Raw genomic sequence first — 12631 nt, 5'->3', positions numbered from 1 at the left:
GAAAACCTAGGGAAATGTTTTAATTTAACATCTATTTTTTCCCATTTTCTTTTTTTTTTTAACTCAACTCCTTACCTGCCAATTCAGAGAATGAAACGGTGAAGGGGGCAAGATGAAGATGATGACGAAGATGATGATGAAGATGATGATATTGTAACATTAAATCAAAAATGAAAACGTCAAAAAAGAAATCCAGCGGGTCCGAACGGGTCTGGTTGGCTCACGAGTGCCGCACACAGGCTGCAGGTTTTCATGAGCTCAGGAGCAGGACGAAGATGCTCAGTCTTAAATGGAAGTTGTAGATATCTTCTAGGAGATGGAGGGAGTGACCCACAGGAAACTCTGCACACAGACAGAAGAGAAGAGAGTGAATTAACGGCCCTCCCTCTTTCCTCTTCTCTCAGACCCTCTGATACCTTGTGGAAATGGGCACTCATTAACACCGCTAGTGTTAAAGGCATGCCCAACTTCCTCCAAATGCCTAAAGACACCAGCCCATTTTCAGACCATAACAATACACACAATGAAGAAACGATTATTTCTTGCACACAGGCTCAAGTATTACTCACTAGCAAATTACTATGGATGACGTTGTTGCTTAAACCTTTTCCTACTTACAAGAGTTGAAAGAATCTCGCTGCCCTACTTTGTACCACGTCTTACTAACCAAGACCTGCTTTTACAAAAACAAAAAAAAAAAAATTAATAAAGCAAAACAAACAAAAAATCAAAACAACACAAAAAAGAACGAAACAATTAAAGACACCCTTTCATATGTATTCTCTAAAACTCTCTCTCTCAAAAAACCGATTGTTTTAAAAGGTTGATTTTAAAAATATTTAAATATTAGTCATCAGATCTCTCTATGCAGCGCTCTCCGCGTGTTATAGCTCCATTAATTCACCGCATTTCATCTGTTGACTTATTTTCACCTCCAGTTGAAGAAAATCATCTCAGAGAAAGTTGACACACAAAAGAATCATTTCCTTGAAATACAAAACGAGCTTTAATGAGCCTCTTTTAATTTTGAGAATTTAAAAGGAATTACAATTTAAAGAATTTTTCAGAATCTAAATTCTTGACAAGCATCAATTAAAATGTCAGCTGTCAGCACTAATTAGCAGACTTAGCGATACAGAATCACGCAGTGGTTGAAGTCAGAGGTCAGGTGTCAAATTAACCACTGAATGCAACGTCAGAAATCATATGACATCTTCCTGATTATGTTTTAAAGGAGCTAATAAAGCATATCCATTGATGATTCTAGGTGGGCAAATTTCACCACACATAGTTCTGCGTCAGACCTAAAATTATGCACTTTCTTTTAATTGTGCAACACATTTCAGAATAAAATACACGTGAAAGTATTATTAAACAGCCAGATGGAAAGCAGGAGAGAGCCGAGCGATCATGATGTGGTGTATCACACGGGTCGGAAAAAGCACGATCGCTGTGGGGAAGAGGAAAGAGTCAGAGAGGCTTTCATGTGACTTCTAGTAGATTCTGGATTTTGGCCCAGTGCACACAGTCTGAGGTCTTCTTCACTCATGTCTGAGGGTTATGGCCAATTCATACATATGCTTTATAAAAGTTTTACACCAACATGTTGAGATCATGCTCAAGTGCTGCTGTCATTAAGGCAACCGGGGAACTTCTTCTCATTTTAATGAGCACTGATGAGAGGGAACTGATTTCAGAATAAGAGACTACTGCAATCAGAAAGCTGCTTGAATTCATTTAGAATTCCTAAGCACTTCCTGCACCTTGCTCAAAGAAAAAAAAAAAAAAAAAAAAAGATGTAGTATCAGCTCAGAGTGATCCTGTGGGAGCCCATTTAGACTGGTGTACGTCAGAAATCGGAGAGACTGTGAAACCCACTGAAGTGCATAATTGGGACTTTGCAAGGTCAAATACAGTCTGTGGATAATAACGAGGAAAGGAGACACAAAGAGGTAAGGGTAAGTGTGCGTTATCCGCTATGTGGCTGTTGAGATCCAGCCATCAAAGGAGCTGTCCGAGATCTCCTAATCTCAAAAAAGTCTACAGTGACCACACACATATGCCCTCCTACGGTGATGTCGGCTTATGCAACCCAACTCAATAAATTCAAATACAGAGGGGTCGACTACTGAAAAGATAATAACAGTAAACATCCATTAACACACACACACACACGTCAAACTGTTGTTTGCAATCACATCCAAAAGAAGTTTTTGTGTAAATTGTGTGTACTCTGTGTATTTATTATACATATAAATACACACTCATACAGTACACACTTTAGAAATATTTACCTCTACATATTTATATAAACGTTTTCAAATATATACGCGCATATGTGTTTATATAGACATAAATATACGCAGTACACACACATATTTTATGCAAACAAAACCTTTTGTTTCGAATGTGATTGAATATGACACTAACACACACACACAGCACTAATCGAACGCATGGGTAGACTATATTTTTCATTACAAATACAATAATACAAATACCAGTTCAATTAAGCCTGGCGTGCTTAAAACAAGTGTTTTGGTTTGAAAGATTTATGAATGTACAGTAAAGTCAGACCTTGCTGCTGTATTCTTAAAGAAGTACAGTTTTACAGCTCTGGTTCATTTCTTCTGACTGCCCGGAGCCAACCCGACATGAGTAGAGCACCTGACCCATTCCAGCATAATGCGCTCTGTGATTTCTGCTTATGAAAGAAAGAAAAAAGCATTAAGACGGTGAAGAATGCTCCTGCTTTCTAAGCCAAATTAAGCCATCATAAAACACTCCCTCCACCCCTTTCTTCTCTGTCATGCACCCCTAATACCCTTTTATCTCCACGGCTTACGTCACACTTTGACGTAGACTGAGGATAGAGGAGGCGGGTTACGATGTGACCCTTGACTTCTGAGCTTACTACTATAACCCATTAACAACAAAACTTGTGAACCAAAAGTAATGTATGTGGAGCTTGATGGCTCAGCTGGTTCACGGATAAACATCACTTGACTATCCTCTGGCTGCACGTGACAGCTGTAAGGGGGTGCAAGCGCTCACTCTCTAACACATAAGCCAGTGCGAGTCGTGCAGGTCATTACGAGGATTTTATTAAACCGTTTAGGTTAGTGTTCGAGAAGAATGTGTCTTAAAAAGTCTGGAAATCTCACACGAGACTAAGGGCGAAGTAGGCTGCACCTAAACAACATGTAAACATGAAACACTGGCAAACTGACTACGTACATGGGTATTAAAAAAATATAAATGTATGCACTTTTAGAATGCATTCGATTTCATCGTTATTATTAGAACCGTTATTTTGCAGTAATGATACCAGAAGCAAGCAATTTCAGAGCTTACATTTCCCATTTCAAAACAACAGTTGTGAATATTTAATAAACGTATCAATCTATTCTATCAGATCAGAGAACATGGATATATATATATATATATATATATATATATATATATATATATATATATATATATATATATAAAAATACAGGCCATCATATTAAATATCAGACGTAATCCTTTAAATGTGATATTTACAGTTCGCCTTTGATAATGAAAAAAAAAACCAAAAGCTTAAAAAAAATATTAAAAAAGTATAATTACGTAACTTAGAAAAAATATCCATCCATATCAATATTTTGACCGATATACTGGAAACTATACTGCTATCGTACGGTTTATTTTTTTCCTTTTTAAAAATTTGTATTGAATTTGACCCAATTCGAACAAGCAGCATACTTTATATAATTATATACTTTTGTGTCGGTATAAACTACATAGAAATTTAGGAAAACGAGTGTCAAAGCAAGAAAAGTAAAACTTGCAAGAGAAATTTGGTTTAAATTTATTAACAGAAATTAACATTTATTTATAACATGGGAATGAGACCTCTCATAAACACATGGCACAATCAAATTATATACATTCCTTTAGGACTTTAGGAGAACAGTGCAGACACATATAGGAGGAGGAGAGAATACGGTGACCGACGACCTAAAAACAACCCCTGACCAGGCTTCCTCTGACCAAATGAGAAAACAAAAAGTGATGCTCAAAGTTAAAAAGGCTCTTAAAGAAACACTGCTGTTTTCAAATAAAGAAGCAAAGCTACAGTTCATAATACTACCTATTTAACACAAAATTGATCGGGAGTCTGTCAGGAGTCGTCTACCACAGTGCTAGGCTAAGCGGTCTGTCCTCTGTAATAAAACACAATGTTTAACAAAGATGTGTAGTTTCTCCCACCTTCCTTGCTCTCTTCACAACAAAGAAAAAAAAAAAAAAATCTCTATCTTGCTTTTTCACCAGCTTAATAGTGCTTTAAAGCTAATTGCACGTAATGATATACACTTATTTCTCTTCATTTAGTTGTATTTGTGTCTATGCACATATTAATAAGTGAGGTTAAAACAGACATCTTCGGTTCAGTTTCATTTAAACTTCTTTTTGTCAGCTTATTTTCAAGACTTCTCACACTATGTCTGTGTGTGTGTGTGTGTGTGTGTGTTGTGAGATGGGGTTAAGAGTTCAGTGGCCTGTCAGGTAATCCTGCGTGGAGTCGGAAGCAAAGGAGTCCGCATCCTCATTGTCAGAGTCGTCGCTGCTGTCATCTGCAGCCGGCTCACCGCTCAAAGCAATCCGCGCGTAGTCATCCGTGTCAATGGACTTGCAGAAGTGAATGGCGTATTTTAGTTTCTCCTCCAAGACTAGCTTACAGGAGTAGCGAGGCAGCTTGAGCAGGAAGAAGCAGGTGTAGGACTCTGGGAGGAAGTGGTCCGGAGGGTTGTATTTGTCCAGCACCTGGTCAAGTATGACAAACACTCTAAAGATCAGCACTAATATTTCTGTGTACATTTATTCGTACTAGCTTCTGCCATGAAATAAAAAAAGATAATTGCTCTAATCTCACTATTTGATTTTCTCAAAATAGTAAGATACACACATGAAAATGCAAAAAAAATACACAAATCTGGAAAAAAAGGACTTCTCATAATTCTGACTTTTTTTCTACCACTACATCTTTCAATAATATTCTGATAATTCTGAGAAAAAAAAAATCTGGATCATGATAAATGAAGAAAAAAAAAAAAAAAACATTAAAGCTAACTGCACATAATGAGATATTATATACATACATATATATAGTATACAACTTTGAGATTAATTTGAATGCACAATGAAAGAAAAACAAGATTTTTAAGAATTGTTAAAAACTTAAAAACTGAGTTAACTCTATATGGAGTTCATTTGCAAAAAAAACGTTAAGTAGATATTAATTTTGGGGGAGCGGTCCCTGTAAGTGAACCATTTTAAGTTACCTGCACCACAAAGTCTCTTCCACGGAAGTCTGCGATGGTCCTGGGGAGGCGCGTGCGACCCCAGACGAACCGGAGGAAGAGCGAGCGTTCCGTGTTGGAGAAAGACTCCATCACCTCCCAGAACCACTGGATGAGAGGAGCGGTTGGTTCCACCCCTTTATATGTGGCCACTGATTTGAGCAGGTGCAGGGGGATGTCCGGACTCCCACATACCTAAACGCAAAAAGACGTGGAGTCAAAAAAGAATTCATGATGACGTTTGCTCAGTCTGCGGTTATGTTAAAGACGCACTCACCATGGTCTCCAGCTCATAGCCAGTGAAGAGAGAGAGCAGAGGCACGGGTACCACACGAGCCATACCTTCCCTTACTGCAGACACCTGCTCATCGAACTCATGCAGCCTGGAGAAACAAAACAACAGCACATCCGTTTTATTCTTCAGCACTTTGTTCCAGAAAATTGGTTGGTAACCTTTTTTTTCAGGTTATTATTCACACCTGTAATTTATTGCTAGCCGCACATATTCGCTGCGGTTCTCTAGGCTGATGTGGGAATGTTTGGAGCTGAGCTGGACTTCCTGTCCACAGGCACTGGGCACAGTGAAGGGGAGAGGCATAGCTTCAAACTCCTCTGCAGACGCCTCATTATCTCTGATATACATCAGACCAGGAATAAAGTCCTTGTCCACCTGAAACACACACACACACACACACACAGAAATGTTCAGATTTAAAATACTGTGAAAAGTAAGGAGTAAAACTTTAAATAAATATATATGAAGCACCATTGTTCAAAACTTTGGGGTGGGAACTGTACTTTTTATTTTTCACAAATGGTACGTATTGAATTAATTTATGTTGTTTCAAAAAATGTTTTAATAAATTAACCTTCAACCTTCCAACCTAAAAAAAAATAATAAATATAAAGTGTAAGTTTGCACAAAATATTAAGCAGCACAACTGTTTTCAGCACTTATAATACCAAGAAAAGTCTTTTGAGCACCACAACATATTAGAATGATTTCTGAAAGATCACGTGACACTAAAGACTGGAGTAATGGCTACTAAAATCCAGTTTTCTATCACAGGAATAAATAATATTTTAAAGCATTGTTATTTTAGATTTGTATTTCACAAAATGTCACAATATATGTTTTACAGATTTTTTTTTGGTTAATAAAATAAACCAATTTGTTCAGGTTATAGGACAAAAAAAAAAAAAAAACAACAATATTCAAAACTCAATATAAATAAAGCAAAATGTAAATAATTAAAACAAAACAAATACATAAAACAAAGAATAAATAAATATTTTAATAAAAAAAAATTAATAAAATAAATCCTAAATTTTGAAGCACTTGAACCTATTTAAAGCCTATTTGCCACTTTCACAATCAGACACCAGCAAATCTTCAAACTGCAGTTGGATGATTTGAGCATTCAAGCAGGAGTATATTTTGTAGAGAAGACTGTTTCCATGACCTAGTTTCATTCAACAAAAATGACTGAAGATAGTCTAAACCTGCGCAAATGATTATAGGAAAGGAATGAAAAGAACGTGTGGGTGTTTTTGAGTGCATCACGGTCAGTCTCTCACTGCTGTCTTGTGCTCGGTAATCTCTCTCTTTAACCTTTCTAATATCTCCAGGCAAAAGCAACAAACAACAGCTGCTCTGTGAGCAAGAGACGTCCTGCGCTGAGAAACGCCATCACTGCAGACGTCTCAGCAACACATGATCTCAGCGTGAAGGCAGGAGACGCATGCACTCACATTCATTTCTACATGTCACACGTGCATGTGTGCATACTCACACTTTACTGCGCTCTCTAACAGCACATCTCAGAGAAAAAAAAAAAAAGATATCTGAACAACCGCTGAGAAATGGACTCTTACTGTAGCACAAACATACCACATAGATTTAGAGAAAGCTGCTTACAGTACATATGCATTAGAGGGGGTAGGTTTATTGCTGTAAACTATGTCAGCTGATCACCATTAAAGACAAATGTACAGAATGCATGCACTCTCATTCCTTTCGTTTACATGCATTCAAAAGGGCTTGCCATAAGCTCCAACTACAGACAGACTTACCATGTCATGCAATCAATGTAATGCTGGGGGGTATTCCAGAATGCAGGGATAACTCTTGGTTGATTAATCTAAACCTTATTACTCATGGTTATCAGTTGCAAAATGTGGCTGGAAGTTTGTTCTTCCTTTTTTAATTTATATAAAATTATTAATTAAAAAAGAAAAACTGATTATTCTTTCTTTTAGTTTAATCAATCTTCCTATTTAAAATGCATTTTTGTTTGCCTTTGGATTTGTTTGTTTGGTGTGTCTTAGATTTATTGTTTTGGTTGGATAACATTTTGGTTTTCTTTTGGTTTTGAGAATCCAAGCAAATCAGCCAAATCTCACTCTCTCTCACACACACACACACAAAAATATATAAATAAAAAATAAATAAATAAATAAATATATATATAAATAAATAAATCACAGAAAATAAATAAATTGTGCCACATTTGTTTTAAAGTTAATTGTGTCAAAAAGGGTTTTACTTATATACAGTAACTATTGCTTTGTTAATTAAAAACAAAACGCCTAAAACTACTTAAACATGTAATTTTTAATTAAACTTTTTTTTTAATATCTGGGTTTTAGGTTTGTGAAAGTTTTACTTTGCAATACAAATCTTGAATTGTATGAAAAACAAAAAAAACAAAATACACTCTCAAAAGACACACACACACACACAGACACACACACACACACACAGACACACACAGACACACATTCCTACCTCACTGAGATCAGCAATGGTCAGGTTCATGCCTGCCAGCTGTTTCCACACAGGTTCAGCCAGGTAGAGACTTAGAGGACTTCCTGTACGGATTGCTATGCCCAGGAGCACTCCTATACACAAATAAAAGAGAGCATGGCATATCAACAAATCTACAGCTGTAAAACTGAAAGACTCTTTCATCAAGCCTTGAAAGTGTTTTCAGTGCGGGAAAGATAAGTAGATGGTACCTAGGAAGCGGAACATGCTGATGTGCAGAGGGGACTTGGCAGCTGGGTTGAGAAGGAAGCAATCTCTATTCGCTCCTGACTCGTCTCGGCCATTAGGAGTGACAATGAGGAGAGGAGTGAGACCGTTTTGTAGTTCCTCACACATTTCTGCGATAGATTCACTATAACCACCACCACAGTCGTCGACTGACTCCCCTACAGACATACATAAACGGTAAAAAACATGTTAAAGATCCAATCCAAGGGTCTTTTTTCTTCTTTTATCACCATCTTTATATCCCTCTCTAAATATAAACTCACCCACAAACTTGACCTTCCAAACCCGGTGTGGCAGCAGCAGACTGTCAGGGCTGAAAGAGCTCATCTTAGCACACATCTGCCCAAAAACTGACTTGGTGCCATCCGGCCCTGCCAGTCCTCCTTTACTGCGAGAACGCTTGACCTGGTCGAGAGAATGAGGATGAGTTATTACAGGCTTCTCCATATACAGCATTTCTGCTCTGATGTATCAACTTCTATTGTTATGCTTTTTGGCTTTGAGACTTGCCAGGCTCCTGAGGCCCTATTAGAGGGCCACTGGTCCATGAATAAACATATTTTTGGGTAAATCTCATGAAGAACCTCACGATGAGCAGATCAAAAAAAAAAAAAAAAAAAAAAAAAAAAAAAAAAAAAAAAAAAAAAAATCACACGTTTGTATAATGTTTACTGACAAAATCTCTTAATATTAAGATTTAGTGCTACTAAACCCCTCAAAATTCTAACAATAATAAAGTGCAAAATAATAATCGTATGGTATACATAGTACATGCATGTCAATGCTGACTGGAAGGAGCAGGAAATGCAACAATAATTACAGTGATTAGGGAAAGGGAGACAATTTTACAGAGGCCCCGCTAGCTATTTTTGTCCATTAAAAGTAATTGTTCATTTTGGATTCTGTTTACCACCCTAATGAACTCTTAAACCAAATGGGAAATGCAAGCAAACATTAACTTTGGTGAATAAATAACACGCATTTTGGTCATAGTTTTTCAAAACTGAAATATAAATACATGGTTTAAAATTGCAACACAGAATAACTGTGTGACTAGAGAAAATCAACTATATTTTTTTGTGCTGTCATACAATTAAATAATAAAAAAAAAAATGTATTATGTATATACAGTATAAATACACACAAACAATATATTAAAAATATATTTAAAAATATTTATATTATAGATGCATAAATATATAAATATACAATTTATATAAAAGTATATACACATGCATGTGTTTGTATTTATATATGCATAATAAATATACACAATACACACACAATTTATGTAAACAAAAATTGCAATTAATCGTTTGACAGCACAATTTTTTTCTTATAAAGGAAACAAAACACAACGGGTTACTATTAAATATACTCAAATAAAAATTTATTATTTCAAACAGGCAAAAATAAATACATTATTCTATGCAAAATATTGCATTTGGACTCTTGACTGAGAGATTTGAGGCCAGATTAGGATGGAGTTGTTTGCAAATCTCAAACTACATGTGCAGTTTAAACAAGTGTACCTGTATCCTGTTTAGCTCCACCACTGGCCCATGTTGTCTGTCTCTAACCATAGTGGCTTGAACCACTTTACGGAACGCTGCCTCCTGGAGATATTGAAAGCAAATATTAATAAATGTACTTAGGACTTTAATTAATTTGCAAAAACTCATGCAAGTACTACCCACAAAAATATTCGTACCTTGCCCTGCGAAATAAGGATTCCACGCAGTGTGTCAAAGCCAACAGAGACGCCATGTCCAGTTTCACCCAGTCGTCCTTCTAGGTCAAACATTGGGATACAGGGGCAGAAGAGCTCAGAGATGTGGTGCAGGAGCAGTAATCGGTTCCTCAGGCCTATAATAGCGATCTCCTGCAGGTGGTTATACTCCATAGGAACCTACAGACATACCATATTTAATACACTTATGAAGCTGTCAAATATTTAGTTCTTTCACTTTTAGAATTGTCCTATGTGATTTAGCTATATTAGGAGGTACAGTACCTGAGCAGGCAGTTTTCCAGCATTGGTAGGTTTACTAGTGGACCAAGCAAGTGTGTGTGCTGAGCCACAAGCTACACGGTTGATCTTCTTGCCCTGCAGTGCCGCCACCAACCTGGGCCTCTGAATAGCATTAGTTGTCCCATCCCCGAGCTGACCCTCATCATTGTCACCCCATGTGTACACTTCACCTGTGTGTGTAAATTCAAGTCTTTAGCAAATACAAATAGGTTCACACACTATACCGGAGAAAAGAAAAGCTGAAATAGATTTTATATAACATGCTACATAATGACCTACCATCCTCTGTGCAGCATACACAGTGAAGAGAACCAGTTGCTATGGCTATGACCTTCTTGCCTTGCAAACCCTGGACCTGCCGGGGTCTGCGAACGTGATCATCTGAGCCATGTCCCAGTCTGTGGTAGTCACCTTTCCCCCTAAAACAAACACAACCGAAAAATCTCCACATGTGTTCTCACCGAATAAAACATCAATTTATATACCACTGCACTGTGGCATTGATTACCATGTGTAGACTGCTCCAGACTTTGTGAGAGCCACAGAGAACTGAGAGCCACATTCTACTTTCACAACACCCAATCCAGTTAATGAGTCAATCTAAGCAGAGAAAGAGAGAACGAGATATGACGATTCATACATGTAAAGATAATTTAAAAGCATTTGATGCTTCGGTAAATTACACCAGCAGCCCTACCTTCATAGGCACTTTACATCCATCACTTCCTCCACGGCCCAGTTTGCCATAGTCTCCATCCCCCCATGACCACACCATGTCATCATCAGTCAGACACAGGGTCTGGGCGTCCCCACTGCCACACGCAACGTCTATAACCCGGTGACCCTGCAGTGCCTCCACCTATAAACATGCACAGGCAATTCACAGAATACAAAATGTTAGAGAACAAAAATCAACTACTACTTTTTGTTTTCGTGTCAGATTAATATGCATAACATATAATGAACGCACCAGTTTTGGTTTAAGCTGGTCCTCACTGTCTCCATGACCCAGGCGACCATAACGACCTTTGCCCCAAGTGTAGAGCTCTCCACTGGCTGTAATGCAGGCGCTATGGGCCCCACCGGCCGCAATGTCCACCACTTCCACCCCTCTGAGCGACTCGATCACACGTGGGCGGTCACATGGGCTGAGAAAAAAAAAAAGAAGACAGCACTACCAGTCACACATACTGTACTTCTTAGTATAAGCTGATAAACCAAATCAGTGATAGTCTAGTGCACATGTTGGTGTGGGTAATGATTTTTGCTTCTTTAAGAAACTACACGAAAAAAAAACTGTGGTAAGATCCAATCATGTTATCAGGCAGTACTATGATGATATTCTGACATATCCCACAGTACAGCATTCAGAATTTACATAGTATTCTTTAGTGTCTTTGAGTACCATGGTATCATGTTCAAAATATACTTTTCTGTAAGCATTTGACTTATCTGTGAAAATGGGAAACTGTTAAATATTAAAAGTTAAGTAAGCAAAAGGTCATTAGATGAGATGAACCAAAGGTGCCCATGCGAAAGGACAACAGTAGTAACCACAGTACGGGGCTGACCTTCTGTTTCCATGTCCCAGTTTTCCATCTTCAGCCTCTCCCCAGGAGTACAGTTCTCCTTCAGAGGAGAGAGCCAAGCAGTGCTTCCCGCCAGAGTTCACAGCCACCTTCCGGATGAAAACATGCTGGATTGACTCCAACAGGGTCGGAGTGGACACGGACTCTGTGCCTCCTATTCCAAGTCGACCACCGGCACCATAGCCTGTAGCGTACAGCTGAGGACAGCAAAGACAAGTTACTAAGGACATTATTCGGCTGACAAAGATATCAGAAAAAAAAAGATGAATACATACAACATAGATCTCTAGTTAATAAACAAAATGTAACAAAATAAACAAAACTGGGCGTAAAAAAAAAAAAAAAAAAAAATCTTACTTTCCCATCAGCAGTTACAGCAAACAAGGTCTGCTCTCCACCAATCAGCTGAACAGGTCGCAATGTGGCTAGAGCTTCTGTTGGCGTGGGAACCTTGACTTTTGCTCCTTCAATACCACCCAACTGACCCCGGTGATTATGCCCCCAGCCATAGATGGTCCCACTGCCCCCCGCTGAGAGTGTCCAATCATCTGGCCGCCTAGTGAACAGCAACCATGAAAAATGGTTAGGATAAAATTCCATCCATTTAGTT

General features: G+C 38.0%; 2 protein-coding genes across 5 annotated transcripts in view; both read right to left on the bottom strand.

Moving 5' to 3' along the window:
• Positions 1–3407, bottom strand: part of oca2 (oculocutaneous albinism II) — a 77754-nt gene extending 74347 nt beyond the window's left edge. The window contains exons 1-2 of the mRNA XM_043242595.1: positions 2578–3407; positions 76–342 (exon numbers count right to left, since the gene is read on the bottom strand). The gene's annotated coding sequence lies outside the window, so the exon portion shown is untranslated. The remainder of the gene's footprint in view (positions 1–75; positions 343–2577) is intronic.
• A 430-nt stretch (positions 3408–3837) lies between these two features.
• The window catches only part of herc2 (HECT and RLD domain containing E3 ubiquitin protein ligase 2), a 46294-nt gene continuing 37500 nt past the window's right edge, over positions 3838–12631 (bottom strand). For all 4 annotated transcript variants that reach the window (XM_043242590.1, XM_043242593.1, XM_043242591.1 and 1 more), the window contains 16 exons: positions 12379–12577; positions 12004–12218; positions 11403–11580; positions 11130–11291; positions 10941–11032; positions 10712–10851; positions 10415–10602; positions 10112–10309; positions 9933–10016; positions 8664–8805; positions 8364–8558; positions 8134–8246; positions 5825–6015; positions 5623–5728; positions 5328–5540; positions 3838–4809 (listed from right to left, as the gene is read on the bottom strand). In XM_043242590.1, coding sequence (XP_043098525.1) covers positions 4537–4809; positions 5328–5540; positions 5623–5728; positions 5825–6015; positions 8134–8246; positions 8364–8558; positions 8664–8805; positions 9933–10016; positions 10112–10309; positions 10415–10602; positions 10712–10851; positions 10941–11032; positions 11130–11291; positions 11403–11580; positions 12004–12218; positions 12379–12577 — 2689 coding nt within the window. In that variant the 3' untranslated portion in view covers positions 3838–4536. The remainder of the gene's footprint in view (positions 4810–5327; positions 5541–5622; positions 5729–5824; positions 6016–8133; positions 8247–8363; positions 8559–8663; positions 8806–9932; positions 10017–10111; positions 10310–10414; positions 10603–10711; positions 10852–10940; positions 11033–11129; positions 11292–11402; positions 11581–12003; positions 12219–12378; positions 12578–12631) is intronic.

The sequence above is a fragment of the Puntigrus tetrazona genome, chromosome 6 (genome assembly GCF_018831695.1).
Source record: "Puntigrus tetrazona isolate hp1 chromosome 6, ASM1883169v1, whole genome shotgun sequence".
In the NCBI taxonomy this organism is placed as follows: domain Eukaryota; kingdom Metazoa; phylum Chordata; class Actinopteri; order Cypriniformes; family Cyprinidae; genus Puntigrus; species Puntigrus tetrazona.
This window is presented reverse-complemented; position numbering and strand designations above follow the sequence as displayed.